Consider the following 16,581-nt stretch of genomic DNA (forward strand, 5'->3'; position numbering starts at 1 on the left):
CCACCTTTGGTAAGCGTCTAAAAATTATTTCACTGAGCAACCCCGAGGAATTCCCATTCTTGGCACAGGATACATTTCTGGTGGATTGTGTCCATCATGTTGCTGGAACATGATGGCATTTCTCAATGCCTATATGAATCCAAGCTCTGTGTAGCAGATTCTAGACCTATTTTATAGAGCAGTGTCCAAGAGACCCAAACATCACAGACAAAGACCCCATTGTGTCTGACAATACGGAGTATAGTTTTCACCCCCAGGGCTTTTGTGCTTTACAAAAGGAGCATCGACTAGCCTTTGACACAACACAGAAACAAGTTCTTTGGGAAAGCCTGTTTTTTTCTGTATTTTGCTGGCAGAGATAAGCACAAGAAAGAAGACAGCCTCTATTACACTAACTGTAGGTGATGGCTGTAAATCAGCAGCATTTGTGGAGAGTCATTTCTCGTTTTTAATACTTTATATGCTTATTAAATGCCACTTTTCTTTCCTCCCCTGGAACACTCCCAGAATCTGCTCTGGAGCTCCACAGCTGTTTAGTTTTTTCAATGTGAAACTAGCATTTTAGATCTCTGATTAGCTTTTTTGGTGGTTTTGTGTGCTGGTGTGTTTAATAATTGGAGTGATAGCCAAATATGTCTTACTCAGAGTAGGCCTATTAAAATAAACGAATTTAAATTACTAAGTCTATCAATTCAACAGGTCAACTCTGAATACAACTAAGGCAGTGTAAATACGAGACAATATAGAAATATATATTGCAATAGTGAAACATAAAAATAAAATAGAGAAAATAAATGACCGCTGAACCCTGTAGAGGAAACAAAATACATTGTGCATTGAACTTGTCATCTTGCTGCTGATCTTTTTCCGATTCCCAATATTTTTAATCAGGAAATGGTCTGGTCATAATGTAAATAAATAATTTTGGGCACCAGCAAGGTTATATTCCAGAACAAGGTAACTGAGATTTAGCTTGAATCTTAGAATTGAAAGGGTCCCTGAGAATCATCTAGTCAACCCCCTGTGATGCAGGAATATGCAGCTCTCCCTTACGGGGTTCAAACCTGCAACCTTGGCGTTATCAGCACCACGCTCTAACTAACTGAGCTATCTAGATTGATTTAAGTTATTGCACCTCCAGTTCATTCCATGCAATCAGTTTCCAGAGGTTCCCTGCTTCTAGGTAGCGGCAGCTGCACCAATCCAGCAGTGGCAATTATCAGCATGGCGGCCTCATAAAGCATAGGGCCCAGGCTGCTTCACTGATTCTCCCACGGCCGGCAGGATTGGGCTGGGGCCAGTGAGGGGTCCGTCTGAGTTCCTTGGCCCACTGCCAGTGACCCACCTGGCCCATTGCTGGAACCTGCCCTGAATGATTGCCGCTGGGAAACATTACGAAAGGCAATATATTATGTTGAACAACTGGCATCTCAGTTTTGACTCGCAGGAACCAGAAAAGTTCTTCTGTTGCCTGAGAGATTCAGGATTTTCTGCATCCTTGAAGCTATCGTCCCTTCAAAAAACTGTGGCTGTTTTGCAGCCTTTGAAACTACAAGCCTTATCAGCTCCAGGCAGCAAGGGCAGCAGGTGTGTTGTCCCTACAGTGGGATGTGGGTGGGTGGGAAGGCCGCAAGGTAAGTTACTTTTTTCATTAGAGGGGGGCAAATTAACCCTGGAGGTCTAACTGATCACAGCAATTCAGCAGCTGGAAACAAAACCAGTCCTACAATTCAAAAGGCTACATATGCTTCCATCTTGTGGCCATACCATCTATTGCATGTTGAGGTCCCAGGCCACCCCAAATAACTCACACACCACACAGAAATTTTGTTTAAGGTTTTTGGCCACAACTTTATTAAAATACAAAAAATGTGCGTGGTTGCTTAGGCATTGGTTGAAACTATCTGCCTCCCAGTGGGGGGCAGACTGACATTTCGCAAGCCTGCGAAAGTCAGAAAAGGGGAATACATTTGGGGGTAGCGACAGAGCAGGGAACCTGCCCTCAGCCCTCCCCAAATGCATCCAGGGGCTCTTGCGTGGCCCTAGCCCCTTGACAGGGTTTGGACAAAAGCAATGGTGAGCCCCTGCATTCCTTTAACGGAATCCCTTGCAGCAGCAGCATTAGAGGGGCAGGCACAGCCAATCCATGTCCCTCAACCAACCAAACCATAAACCAATGCCTAACTGCAACCTTACAAGTTGTGATGATTTGCTACGCAGTAGGCAAAAACCAAATGGCCCCAGTCAATCAGCCAGATGGACAAAATTCCTACCGGGCCCCTGCTCCAAGAGCAGACGACCCCATGACAGGCATAGCAACGTCAAAGCAAACAACCCTAAATATAGGGAGGGGGGGACGGGCAATCCGATGCACGGAAGGAAAAGAGGAAGCTCTACGCCTCGTGCAGGGAGTTTTAACATTTCTGGCTGTCAATCACCAAATGGCAACATTAACTTCATCCCAACAACAAGGGAAGCCCAATCACAATAGTGGCCAATGATCAATTAGTCCGCCCCACAACTTTGGAGTGTCCTGTCAGCCCCCACCACAACACGTGCTCTCCATGAAGGAGAATATGCTTTGTACAACACCGTTTTTTAAAGCAGTCATTTGCACTGACTGACAGTAGTACTTTTCGGGTGTTGAAGTCAAGGTGCCAAAACCAGATCCCAATTCTCCCTGTAAAAAGAGATGTGGCTCAGTGGGCAGCAGCGGCTGACCCTAGATACTTCCAGGCTTGAGTGACAAAGGAAATGCATAACGTCAACAAGGACTTTCAAAGCCTTGCATCACACCAGAGAAAGCCCTGCAAATAGACGAGCTGGAAGGGACATCTGAAACGGACAAAAAAGCTCATCCTAAGGTTCGGTTGCTTAAACTTACAACCATCCCGTGGGGCCAATTTGAATAAAATGCGGGGAGGGGGCAGGTAAGTCCCGTCTCGCATAATCGATCACATGACACGGTGCACACACCATTTGAATGGCAATTCCCATCAACTCGGGGGGGCAGACCCCCTTAAATATTTTATTGGGGTGAAGGGCGAAGGGACCTCAGCCCCCTAAGAGTTGGCTCCTATGCAACCGTTATAGAACGCATTTTGCTAACAAGGAGATATTTCCCCACCCCCACCCCCAGTGGCCGATATCGTATTCCGTCGCACGTATAGTCTGTGAAGGTTGTGGTAGCACCATTCAAATGAAAACAGTATTTTAAATAATTCCATACACAGCCTGTGGAAGCCCGCGACAGCTGGCTAGGAGAGAAGGCGTATGCAAGAGTCAAAAATCAGGGTAACTACAGTAGAATGAAAAACCGATTAAGCGGAAGTTTATGCAAGGCTCTTTGGCCATTTGCCACGGCAACAATTGGCGATGATACAATCTTCCTAGTTTGCTGTGCTAATATGAAATGCAGGCAGTGGAAAACTGCGATCTCGGTTGGGGCCTAAGCAGTAAGACTCAAATTTACTGGAAAACTCTAGTTCTAAGCGGACATGCATATGATCAGGTGCACTGCTTTTATTTTAAAAAGAGAGACATTCCTTTCTTCCAGAATGCCGCTGCTTTCCCCCCTCATCGCGTTGCTTCTGCAGGGATTTACTGTGGCCGCCTCTCAAGCTCTGGCCAGCTGCATCTGCTGCACATCTCAGCCTTTTGCCCGCGCTGTTTCTTTAAGAGGCGGAGTCTCCGCCCCGCAACTCTGCCTTTGCGGAAGTCCCTGGAACAGGAACGTTGTGTAGCGTTTTGGTTCTATCCGCTCCCCAGCGAGGCAACCCGGTCAAAGAGCACGTGGAAGTTCTACGGGTGGAGCCTTCAATCCGCCGGCTGTGGGTGCAGCTCAGATTCACAGTTGCGATTTGCTGATGCTGAGTATTTCCACCTCCTCTTTCTGCTCTTCACGACACGGACGAGGAGCAGCGGATAAATGAGCGGGTTCCCGCGGAAGAAGACCAAGCGAACAAAAAGGAAGGCTAACTCGTGATGAGTGAAATCCAGACGAACCCGTGGCAACGCGGGTCTTCGTTGGTCACGCCCCGGTAGTGGATCTAGTGACCTCTGCATCTCCAGACCTCTTTAACCCTGCATGAAATTCAGGCTGATGGATTCCAGGATCGCTGGTGGGTGAAGGGCCGTGGGATGATGATGATGCCACTACGCCCGCTCATGCCTGGGATTAAATGATGTAAAAGCAGATATTCAGGTGCTGAAAGGGAGTAGGCGGGAGTCTCCCTTTGTTTTGCGACGAAGCAACCGCCTCTGTTTCAAGATTACCGATTGCCTGTTTGTAAACTCGTCCCGCAGCCTATTCTCAAATGCTTTCCAAAGTGGGGGCCGGGAACATAAGCAGCGCCCCCTCCAGGCGTCTCGCTCCTGCTCCTTGAAGTCTCCAGGACTATGACTACATGGTACTGCTATTCCACTGTCCGGATTTTCCTTTCTAATGCCAGAATCCTCACTGTGAGAAGCTCTCTGTGTACAGGAAGGACATTGGGTAGGGGGCCTCGTCTCTGGTTCTTCGCTGGCGATGCTCCAAGCTGCTTTCCATGCAAAGCCTTGGTAAAGACCTCTCTGGTGTGCTGGGGGGCTGCGGGATTACCTTGGGGTGCAAGGTGCGAAGGGGCACCCAATGGAGGAGCCCAAATAAAAGGAGATGTCTGTCTCAACACAGGGGGCCTTTCTCCGGCTGGTTTCCTCCAGCGTTTAGGACTAGCCTTTTCCCTCGCGATCCGAGCTTGCGTCCTCCTGCTGAAGTTTGGGCCTTTGATTTGGCTTTACCCCTTGAGCTATGTCTCCCCGGGTTTTGCATCGCTCTGGCTCCGCCTTCTGCTCAAGGCGACGGAGTCTTCGGGCCCCACCTACATCAAACTGGGGCAGTGGGCAAGCACAAGGAGGGACCTCTTCTCCGAAGAGTTCTGCGCCAAGTTCTCCAAGCTCCACATCAAGGTGGTCCCTCACCCGTGGGGCTACACCCAACGTTCTTTGGAGAAATATCTGGGCGAAGGCTGGGAAAAGGTCTTCACCTTCGACAGCCAGGAACCCGTTGGGTCTGGCTGCATTGCCCAGGTGTACAAAGCTTACGTGGACATATCCGCTCTTGGTGAGCCAGTGCTGAAGGAACTCTCCAAGGGCACTGTGGTGGAGTCTGCTCTGGAAGCCTGGCAGGTGTCTGGTCTTAAGGGAGTCCTCAGGTGGCTTTGGAAGAGGAAGGATGGAAGCATTTCTGAAGGAGGTGGTGTCCGTCACTTGCTTCCCAGTGATGGCTTTGATGGACACGTTAAGCAGAATTCTGTTTCTGGGTACCAGGACACCGCTTTATCCTGTCCCAATAGGGAGCGCCTTGTTCCAGTAGCCATTAAAGTAAGACCACAATTCTGTGCTTCCTTAGCTTGGAGTTAGTCCTATTGCACTTAGTATGACTGGCTTCTGACTTAGATATAGGGCTGGAAGGGACCCTGAGGATCATCTTAGTTCAACCCCCTGCAATGCAGGAATAGGCAGGTGTCCCTTATGGGGACTGAACCTGCAAAGTTGGCATTTTGGCACCATGCTCTAGCCAACTAAGCTATCCATTTGACTTAACAGATACTAAAAACATTTCATATTCTTGGAAGGAAAAGGTCCAAAATGGTGGTGGTGATTAGGAAGAGGCTGACAAGGTGGATTTACCTCAAGGACCGCCTCTCCCCTTATGAACTGACCCAGACACTGCAATCCTAATCTGAGGCCCTTCTTCGTGTGAGAGGTCTGGAGGGTGGCGACATTAAAAGAGGCCTCTTCTGCAGTGGCCCCCGTTTGTGGAATGCTCTCCCCAGGGAGGCTAGCCTAGTGCCTTCATTATATAGCTTTAGCCGCCAGGCGAAAACATTCCTCTTCTCCTAAGCCTTTGGATAATTCAATTTATGGCCTTTTAAACTGTGGGTGGGTGGTGGTGGGTGTTACTGTTTTTGTTTGTTATTATGATATGTATTTTTTGTTTTTATACTGTAAGCTACCCTGTGACCCTTGAAGGGCAGTATAGAAATAATTATAATATAATAATAAAATATATAATATGTTCCCTAAGTCCGACCATTGGTCAGTATTATCAACACTGACTGGCAGTAACTCTCCAGGATTCAAGGGAGGAATCTGTCTTAGACCTACCTGGAGATGGCAGAGATCGAACATGGGACCTTCTGTGTTCTACTGAGCTTTGGCCTTTCCCAAGCATCAGCTGGTTTCCCCACTGGTGGCAGCCAATGGCAGCTTATAAATATGAGGTGCATGATCCACTAGCAAGTTCCCCCTTGCTCTTGGGAATCTTCTGTTCAGTTCAGTCTGGTCATCTTATCCCTATAAAACAGGGGTGTGGAACTTGGGGTCCTCCAGATGTTGTCGCACTCCAACTCCCATCAGCCCCAGCCAGCACGGCCAATAGTTAGGGATGATGGGAGCTGTAGTCTAGCAACATCTGGAGGGCCACAGGTTATCCATCCCAACTGGCTCAACAATTGCATGTTATAAGGAATTATCTGGCTACCTTTTTTCGTTTGCATAGGTGCTGCACCCCGGATTAGCTGACCAGGTCCAAATGGACCTGTTTCTGATGAAGACTGGCAGTCGACTCCTTGAGCTTCTCCCGGGGGTCAAGTGGCTCAGCCTGACGGAGATTGTGGAGGAGTTTGAGAAACTAATGATTCAGCAGGTGGGAAGAACTTTGGTTTGGGGTCTGCTTGATCAGTGGAGGCTGGTTCATGGGGCTCTGCACCTTAACTTCTGCCTACCCTCAGCCAGCTCCCACTTGCCTGACTTCTTACTGCCCTGCCTTGTTAGCTTCCTCCTCCTCCATCCCTATGTTGTCCTTGTACAACTCAGCAGGGAAGAGGATGGGCACAAAACTAGAAATATTTGGCTTTGCCTGGGTCCTCGCTCCCTGTCTTCGGCCCCAACGGGCACCACTGCTCTTGATTCTCTGCAGTTTGTTTCTTTAGATTGACTTGCGCTATGAAGCAAGGAACCTGGAACGCTTCCGTCATAACTTCCAGGCTGTGGATTATGTGAAGTTCCCAGTTCCTCTTCGCCCTTTTGTGACAAGAAACATCCTTGTGGAAACGTATGAGGTGAGAATGTGGAATGTGCAGGGCAGGGAGAGCTGGCTTACCTTTTGTCCAGACAGCTGCAGGAGAGCAGGAGTTTCTTTGGCCTAGCAAGCAGACCCCTTTGTGAGCAGCTGGGTTGCTTAATAAAGTTGATACCCTCACAGCAGTTTGGGTGTGAAAAAGGGGGTGCACAGAGCAGTGTTACTTCTGCCATCATCACTCTTGACAAAAGTGTTCTGGCCTCAGAAGGCTACAAAACCCTAATAACATTTCTATGTTGTGCAGGACTAGCACGAGGCTAGGATGTCTCCAACCCTCAGGGGCTGAGACTTCGCAGCCTGAAAAATTAATGAATGACAGTAGGAGGAGAAAGCTTGATCATGTCAGGTGGTCGGCACCAGAGAATACTCATCCCCTTTGATCTCCTTCCCCCCTTAAAAAGTATCCTCATTGTCCTCCAAAAGGCTTATTAATGTGCCCCTGACAAGCTCAAAGGGCTTTCCTGATTTAGGTTCTTTCTGCTTCAGGAGAGCACACCCATATCCCAGTACCTGCAGACTGAGGCCACAAAGGAGCTGCGCTGGAAAATAGCTCAGATGGGTATGGACATGATTCTAAAGATGGTAAGAGGCCTCTGTTGGTTGGTTTGCAATTTAGGATTGGCTTGCCTCTGCAGTCAGCCTGCAAGGCAGAGAATCTGTTGTATGAATTTTCAAGTTTTTGATCAGAAAGCCCCTCAGTTACACGATTGGAATCAACTCTCCGAGGGCCTGTACCTAGCCCAAATGACAACACCCAGTCACGAGAGAGGGGCTTTTTGGCAACCCTGAAGGTGGTGGAAGTAAAAAAATAAACAAAGCCTTTAGTAGGAAAAGCCTAAGGGGCGAGGGAACCCCAAAACAGTTCAAGGAATGCTGCTGGCGTGTTGTGTGGCAAGTAGACCTAGAAAACTGGGTGGGAGAAATGGAATGGAGGACTGTAGAGGAGTGAATAGCTGAACTGCAAACAGAAGCATTCCACGCAGCAACATTTTAATACAGCTCCTGCTTGCCCAGTCCAATACAGTGTCTCCCCTGTCTGGTAGTGGGTATCTCCCAGCCCTGCTACTTCCTGGCAGCCTTGATATGGTAATCCCAGAGATTAAACCCAAGAGTTAAATGTGCAGAGCAAAATATCCTACTACTCACCAAAAGCCTGTCCTCTTAATAAATTACTTCATTGATTTGAGAAGCTCTCAGGTTGCCATTTTTTCAACCAAGTTGTGATTTTTCAATCCTTCAGGTGTTTGTTGATAACTTTGTCCATGCTGACCTGCACCCTGGGAATATCCTGGTCCAGGGCGCAGAGGGCTTCCGTGATCATCCCAAGGACCGGACCACCATTGTGGACCTGTTGGACACACTCATACTGGAAGTGCAGCCTTCTCGTCCACCACTTCGCCTGGTGCTTCTGGATGCAGGAATCATAGCAGAGCTGCAGGGTCCTGATCTCAAGAACTTCCGGGCGGTCTTCACTGCTGTGGTATTAGGGCAGGTATTAGCTCTTTTCAACCATTTCTCATAGCAGCTGGTATTGGAGATCCTGTTTGGCTTTGGGCTGGACATAGCAGCTTCTAGGGCTGGAATCAGCTACTCTGTTCTGCTAGCAGAAGCCGGAGCAGGGACTCTTGCTGATGCAGTGGGGCTTCCTCCACCCCATAATTCACTCTAGAGGGTTTGGAGATCTCGCAAAACAGCATGATTGGGGAGAAGGAAAATGCTTCCATTGGACAAGCAGAAATGCTTGCGCTGATTGAACAATCTCCTTAGCGCTGTGTTGAATTCCACCCAGAGTATATTTCTTTCTTATTTATTTATGCCATAAAATTGATAAACCACTTGATTGAAATAATAATAATAATAATAATAATAATAATAATAATAATAATAAATATTTATTTATACCCTGTCCATCTGGCTGGGCTTCTCCAGCCACTCTGGGCAGCTTCCAACAAAATATTAAAATACAGTAATGCATCAAACATTAAAAGCTTCTCTAAACAGGGCTGCCTTCAGATGTCTTCTAAAAGTCTGGTAGTTGTTGTTCTCTTTGACATCTGGTGGGAGGGCGTTCCACAGGGCGGGTGCTACTACCAAGAAGGCCCTCTGCCTGGTTCCCTGTAACTTGGCTTCTTGCAGTGAGGGAACCGCCAGAAGGCCCTTGGAGCTGGACCTCAGTGTCTGGGCTGAACGATGGGGGTGGAGATGCTCCTTCAGATATACTGGGCCGAGGCCATTTAGGGCTTTAAAGGTCAGCACCAACACTTTGAATTGTGCTTGGAAACGTACTGCGAGCCAATGTAGGTTGTAAAACAAAACAAAACAAAACATCTTGTCCAATTGTAGCCTCACAGAATAGCTTCCTTTGCAATAATTTTCAAGCTCAGCCCTATTTTAACTAGACTAGAAGCTCTGTCTCTGTAAATTTTGCTCAATGAGGAAGAATACCTGAGTCTTGCTTGGCTGAATAGGCTTCCTGATTTATTCCTCAGGGGGAGAGAGTGGCAGAGTTAATCCTTCACCACTCCAGAGCTAACCGGTGCAAGGATGTGGAGAGATTCAAAGCTGACATGGCAGAGCTGGTGACAAAGGCCAGGGACAGCACTGTAGCTTTGGGAAAGGTCAGTAGCCCACATCAAAGCTTGGTCTTCTCTCTCGAGTTGCTGCGCGATAATTCAAAGTAGAAAATGCTTTATTCTACAGATTGCTCTAGTCTACCATAAGTGATAATCCCACCTCTAGGTGTACAATTTCTGATATGCAGGTGTCACACACTGATATATATAATTTTATTATGCATGCAACAAATTCCAAAAATTAAAACAATGAAAAACAATTACTGTTTCTTCTCTTGTTAAACCGACACTATATATAACTCTAAATATTCCAATATGAGTATAAAGTGCAAATATATGAATACATAAATCAATAAATGCAATATATCTAGATTTTTATATCTCTGTATCACAGACAACAAGATGTAATAATGAGAGCCTACTGTATCAGACCAATGGACCATCTATTGCAGTTACAGTGTCTGGATGAATGAAATGAATGACATTTTAAACCCCTTTGCATTCTAGTTCCAAGTAGCAAGCCTGCTGTCCAGTGTTTTCAAGTTACTGATGACGCATCAGGTGAGATCATCTCTGTGTTAGGTTTATTCTTCTTCACAGCTGCACCAGGCCATGTCACCTGAAGGATGTTTAACCAGAGTTTAACTTGGAAAGGGGAACTTACTGGAACAGAAAAAGCTTGAAAGATTGCATATTCTAATCCTAGTCCAAAATTTAAAAGCACCAAAAAGCCTTAAAAATGAGACAGTGTTGTGCTCAGAAGCTGCTAGGTTTGCATTGAAACCCAGAAGTGTAAGTTAAATTGAATTTCCTTGCTCCTCTTCCCCATTCACACACATACTGGAAATTCTACACAGCCAGCTGGATTGAACAGAATGTATAAGAATTCTAGGTTTAAATGTTAGAAGTGTTTAGCAGTGAACATATGAGAATAATCAATGAAAGCAACAGGGGAAAAAATATTTGCATTGTTAGGGATCTCACTATGTGGTCACATATACTGTAATCTCTTTCTTGCCTTGCAGAGCAAATAAGACTTGGTATTGATTTCTGTACAGCAATGATCCACGTTTACCTTCTTGATGTCTTTTGTGCTTCCAGGTAAAGCTGGAGAGCAACTTTGCCTCTGTGGTCTTTGCCATTATGGTTTTGGAAGGCCTTGGACGCTCGCTGGACCCTGAACTCGATATCCTCAAGGCAGCTAAACCTTTTCTAATCAAAGCTCCAAGTCCCCTCCTGGCACAGTGACGGACACTGGTTAGGGTGGTCTTTTGAGGCCCTTTCATTAAAGAACTGCTCATTTGCTACTAGTCGGGTGGCTTTCAACCTCTACGTTTAAAACCGGAAGACTTGGCTGAGAACTGCTGTTCAGTTTATCCATATTGAGACCAGAACTGTTCAGGGGCTGAAACATCTCTATTTGCATTGTGATAATTGATATCTATTTCCATTACGGCAAGAGTGGGGAAACTGTAGCCCTCCAGGCATTGCTTGACTACAACTCCCATTATCTCTGACCATTGGTTGTGCTGGCCTGGGGCTAATGGGAGTTGGGGTACAGCAAGGTCTGGAAGGAGCCACAGGTGGTTTTAGGGAATGCGGTTCTCCTGTAGTTCAAAGGAAATTACGGCCCTGCGTGGGTTGGGCTCCCTATCAAGTCACCTCTAGATAGGTGAGCCTACCAGAGACTGTTCCCCTCTCCCCAATATTGCAAGCTTTAAGGACATCATGCCTGTTTACAGCCTCAGCACTTGCCTTGCTCCATTGCCAAGAATCAGAAAGGTAAAGGCAGCTTATACATCAAACTGTATTTTCAGTATGAAAAGCAAACACTCTTCATTTAATATTGGTATGGTGCATGATAAGAATCTTGCCTATCTTCTGTTAAATTTGTCTAAAATGCGTTTGGAACATGACATGTTTGAAATTCCGTCTTGGTGCTCTTTGCTCTTATGCTGCTAAGCAGCTGCTTCTGTCCACATGGGGAATTAAAAAAATACTTGTTTTTACAAATGGAACGACTTGGTTCTAAATGTCACCTTTGATACTGGGGAAACCGGGTTTATGAATAAACAGTTTTGAATGGGAAGAGGCCCTTTGTGTGGTTCAGCATTGCTTAGACGAAGAGGATGGCAGCCCCTCACACTGCTTTTCCGTGACGTATTGCTTGTGGCACGACACATACAATGGACTTGCCAATGAGCCACAGAGAAAAATGCCTGAACATTGCTGCGGAACTTGAGCTTGTTGCACCGTGTTGATATGATGGACTACCCACTTGACAGGTCTGTAGTAGAAACTGTTCTGCATCTGCTCCACCTGGTCTGCAGGGCTGGCCTTAGAGGATGGTGTCCTTGACAGCTGCTGAGGCCTCAGAGCACTGACCTGAGTGCAACAAGGCAGCCGTCTTTTCTTTTCTAGATGGTGGCAGCACTGGGCACCCCATGCAGTTAGCACTCCTGGTCCTGTGCTGTTGTCCGGATGATGAGGAGCTGCTATTGCAACAAGTGGCAGCATGGCTAGTGGGCGCTATGGGGCATTTTGCCCAAGATGCTACTCCTCAAAACCTGGAGCCAGCTTTGCTGGTCTCTGCTTACTTTTGACACTGAGAAACTCCAGACTTCAATTAGAATCACAGAGTCATAGAATTGTAGTGTTGGATCCCGAGGGTCATCTAGTTCAATCTTCAGTGCAGGAATCTGAACGAAAGCATCAAATGCTTTTAAATTAAACTAGGAAGGAGAGTCCACAGCCTCCCGAGGGAGTCCATTCCACTGTTGAGCAGCTCTTATTGTCAGAAAGTTTTTTCCGTATGTTTAGTTGGAATCTCGTGTCTTGTAACTTGAATCCACTGGTTTGAGTCTTACCCTCCAGAGCAAGAGAAAACAAGCTTGTTCCATCCTCCATGTGACAGCCCTTTAGATATTTGAAGATGGCTATCATATCTCCTCTCAGACTCCTCCCTGCCCCCAGGCTAAACACACCCAGCTCCCTCAACCATTCATCATAAGGCTTGGTTTCCTCTGCACACGTTCCAGCTTGCACAGCATTGGAAATAGAAATAGCATTGGAAATAGGCTTCCTGTGCTAAGCATAAGGTGGTTGGGGTGGCTTTCTCTAATTTTGCATTACGCCATGCCCACATGTCAGTCATTTAGTGACTGGTACCCACAACTCTCCCCAAATTTGACATCTGCCCACTGGTCCGAAAAGGGTGGCGATCCCTGGTGCAGGGACCAGCTGATCCTCTGTCCAGGAACAGCCTGAAGCACAATGCAGACCCACTGTGAACCAGTTAGATCACAAGTGGATTGTGTCCTGCAAGCAGTTATGGTTCAGAATACTACCCTTCCAATTCTCAGATAAGCCATTGTCTGAAGATGGCCTCAGTGGGGCCATTTCTACAGCACTCAACATCACACTGCCTTGCACCTACAAACATTAGTAACAGCAGCTTTGTTCCAGAAGTGGGCTTATTCAGACGACAATGTTTTTATGGCAACAGTGAGGCACGCAGCACCAGGAGACTCTGCTCTCTGAGATACTGTTGGAGGTCTTTGTGTTTCTGCTCCTCTTTCTCCACCTGCTGGGACATCCGGTCCTGATTTCGGAGCTTTTGCAATTTGGCAGCTGCCTTCTCTTTCCTCTGTGTGTCCTGCTCCTGAGCTGCGGCTTCCAAGTTGTTTTGCATGGATTTCATTTTGTTCCTGAGCAGCTCCTGCAGAAAAGGACACAAAAAAGGGACTTTAAGCTCTTTCCCCCCTTACAGCGTATTTGCAGTCGAAATACGTACTGTGCAAATAAAGCAGTTCTGAAGACCTAATTTGACCTAATTTATCTGAGTGCAGAGTCAGGTTTTCCTTGGCTCAGAAGGTGGATTTTCTTGATGTGCAGGTAAACCTGCCCTGCTTGTCATCTCGCTCCATGTGATTAGAATATTTTGAGAAACTGGAGAAGAGCCAAAGAGAACAGCCCTCACCAGTCTTTTTTTCTCATGCTCATCAATTCTTTCCTGGTGTTCTGCCAGCCGCTTTTCCCTCTGCTTGCGCTGTGCCTTTAAGAACTCCAGCCTTTGTTCCTCTTTGTTCTTTAGGTCTTCCTGGAAGTGGGATTCCCCTCTCCCTGTCTCTGCTCTTGCAGCCTGCAGCTGTTTCTTTATATGCCACTTGGTCCAGCTCCCAATGTTCTCCTGCTGCTTTTGAGAGCCTTCCAAGGTTCGCTGGAGTGACCTCTGCCTATTTTGAAGAGGTTCCAGAGAAAGTAAAGTGCCATTTAGTCTGTCATGCTCAGCCTGTTACATAAAACAGAGGATCTGCCTAAAGCAGTGGCGGACCTACATTTTGGGGGCCCTGAAGCTTGGACTGTTACAGGGCGGGGGGCTTTGTGACCAGCAATGAGGTCTGGGTAACCCACTGTCATATTCTTCAATAGGGTTCCACAACAGATCACCACATTTTAAAAACAAATTTACTACTGCTTCTCAGATTTTGCTTAAAATTGCTGTACTGCGGTACTTCAACACCTTTACATCAACTATGCTACTGACTCTCAAACATTGGGATTGTTGAAATATATACAGCAAAAAATTAATCAATTTGAGTTGTGTGGCTCAAATTGGGTCTACTAGGCCCCAAAATTTTAAGCAATGTGGACTGAAGTCACTTCTGGGGCCCCTCTAGGATGGAAGAGGTTCCCTTAACCCCTTCCATTCATTACCTCTTGTTGTCAAGCAGCAGCTCTCTTCTGAGGTGCTCCTCTTCCTGCCTCTGCTCCTCCTTACACTGCCTCTGCTCCATCTTCTGCCGTTTGAACTCCATCCTGGCTGTGTTGATGCCCATCTCTCTTGGACCATCTCGAGTCACCACTTTTGTCACTATTCTCTGAAAGGGAATGAGGGATTCCATCATGTTGGGATGGGTTTCTCTGGAGTGGACTAATCTCTTACTGGCTTTTGTTCCAAACTAACACCGAAATGCTCCTTCAGGTAAGTCAGGTCTGGTCATTCACTTAGAAAGGCCGAGACAGGGGGGTGTCCTCACCTGTATGGGAGGTGCACTGTGGCTTCTTCTGATGGGCAAAACCGATTTGACAGCAGAATAGTCTTCCTTCAGTGACTGGTCCACCCAGTTAAAGATTGCCTGGAGCTGGGAAGGATCTGCAGCGTACGTCTTCCGAGAAGGACTCCTTTGGCATGGCTGGGCAGAAAGTGGGATTTTGTTGAACTGGGAAAGGGCTACCGTATGAAAAAAAAGTCCATGTTAGAGTGAGGCAAGTCATTAAAAATAACGGCACAGGTATACGAAGACTTTGATCTGATGAGACACATTCAAGAAAATGCTTGAATCTACAGAAACCTGAAAGTGACTAGTCAATCATTGTGGAAAACAAGACGCCAGGCTAGACCAGCCTTTGACTGGTCCAGGACGGCTCTTCTGGTTGTCAGCAGGAGGAAGCTGAATGCGCACTTGCTGGTTTGTGTATCAAGGAGCAGCCTGGGGGGTTGGCAGACAGGAAAGGGGAAGGAGCATGTGATGTGCCAACCATACAACTGATTATGCCAATCTGCTGGCTGATACACTCATATTTCAATACCTATTGGAAAGTCACTGTGAGACCCCAGATTGCCTTCATCACAGCTGCCTACCTCTTCGTCTTTGCTGTTTATGCTGAGTTAAGCATTTGTCTGTCTTGACAGCTACATCAACCATGGTGCCAGGGCCTTCCTGTGAAGCTTCTGACACTCCCTCTTTCAAATGGTCCTGTAAAATCAATAAAGAATAAAAAGCTAAAGAGCACACAGGAGAGTGACAGTGATTGAAACACTAATTGACTTTGTGTGGTTGGGCTGGGAAAGCTTACTATACTGAGCTGAGTTTCTACAGCATCGTCACATAGGTACATGGCACATTATAAAGGCAACATTCTCCTGGAAATTTGCCTGTGATCTGACTATGATAGTGAATCCTTGGTCTTTTCAACAACGTTTATAATATTGTGTGACCGTGCTCTGGGGGAAAACAAATCCTTACCTAAGATAAAGGGACCAAGGATTATAATACTTTTGCAGCCATCATAAACATGCTGACATACCTTGTTTGGTTTTGTAAACTTGCTTTCCATCTGCTCCCGGGATTTTAAATCTGCAGTGGCATCTGCTTCCTTCAGCTTCTTGCTCTGTTCCTTCTCATTACTTCCTGAAATAGGAAGCCTTCCCTTTGAAAGCTGCTCTTCTATCTTTCTGCTCAGTTCTTCCTTTGTCAGTTGGGTTCCGGGGATCAAGGCATCATCTCGTTGCACTGTGCAAATGGGAGACCTAAAGGACTCCCAAGCCTGGAAGCAGCAGTGGCAAAGCGGGTGATGGGCAGAGCTGCAGCCAGCACCAACACAGCAGTCCTTTGGAATATCTTCCCAGTGCATCTCACCTAAATAGCTCTGCTGGCAAGGCCCTGAAGCTCTGTATCCAGGTGGCACAACATAGGGATAATCTGGATTCTGCTCCACTAACATCTGCCTGGCTGCTAATGGCATCTGAAGCTCAAGGACGATGCGTTCACTCAAAGAAGGAGGGATCTTCAGAGCAACAGCTGCAGACATGTTCTTAGTCCGCCCATTCCAGAAATTCACCAGCACTTTGCTGTTTTTAAAGGCTGTGAACAGAAATACATATGAAACCATATTTTAGAAGCAAGCACAATGTATGCCACTCTGCTAGGACAGCAGTTGTATTCCACAAACCAAACCAAGGCACGGCTTCTGATTGGCTGCAGGAGCTTATGGACAATATGTTTTTAGGTAATCTTTGAATATTTTCCATTCTTTGTATACTTTCTGGTTTGAGAGCCCTCTTACTTTCCCCGTCATCTTTGCCAGTTCAAGGTATTCAAT

General features: G+C 46.7%; 2 protein-coding genes across 2 annotated transcripts; one reads left to right on the forward strand and one right to left on the reverse strand.

Moving 5' to 3' along the window:
• The first annotated feature begins 3,688 nt into the window (after positions 1 to 3,688).
• On the forward strand, positions 3,689 to 11,785 carry ADCK2 (aarF domain containing kinase 2). The gene is made up of 8 exons (XM_053405761.1): positions 3,689 to 5,361; positions 6,542 to 6,688; positions 6,975 to 7,103; positions 7,610 to 7,705; positions 8,364 to 8,615; positions 9,613 to 9,741; positions 10,204 to 10,257; positions 10,798 to 11,785. Exons 1-8 carry the CDS (start codon positions 4,399 to 4,401, stop codon positions 10,942 to 10,944), a joined length of 1,917 nt encoding a protein of 638 aa, XP_053261736.1. The 5' UTR covers positions 3,689 to 4,398; the 3' UTR covers positions 10,945 to 11,785.
• Positions 11,786 to 13,094: 1,309 nt separating this feature from the next.
• Positions 13,095 to 16,365, reverse strand: LOC128422418 (golgin subfamily A member 6-like protein 22). The gene is made up of 6 exons (XM_053406430.1): positions 15,787 to 16,365; positions 15,341 to 15,455; positions 14,736 to 14,929; positions 14,413 to 14,576; positions 13,676 to 13,931; positions 13,095 to 13,414 (listed from the first exon to the last, which is right to left on the reverse strand). Exons 1-6 carry the CDS (start codon positions 16,288 to 16,290, stop codon positions 13,190 to 13,192), a joined length of 1,458 nt encoding a protein of 485 aa, XP_053262405.1. The 5' UTR covers positions 16,291 to 16,365; the 3' UTR covers positions 13,095 to 13,189.
• Between the last annotated feature and the right edge of the window lie 216 nt (positions 16,366 to 16,581).

Source organism: Podarcis raffonei, chromosome 10 (assembly GCF_027172205.1).
Source record: "Podarcis raffonei isolate rPodRaf1 chromosome 10, rPodRaf1.pri, whole genome shotgun sequence".
NCBI classification, from domain to species: domain Eukaryota; kingdom Metazoa; phylum Chordata; class Lepidosauria; order Squamata; family Lacertidae; genus Podarcis; species Podarcis raffonei.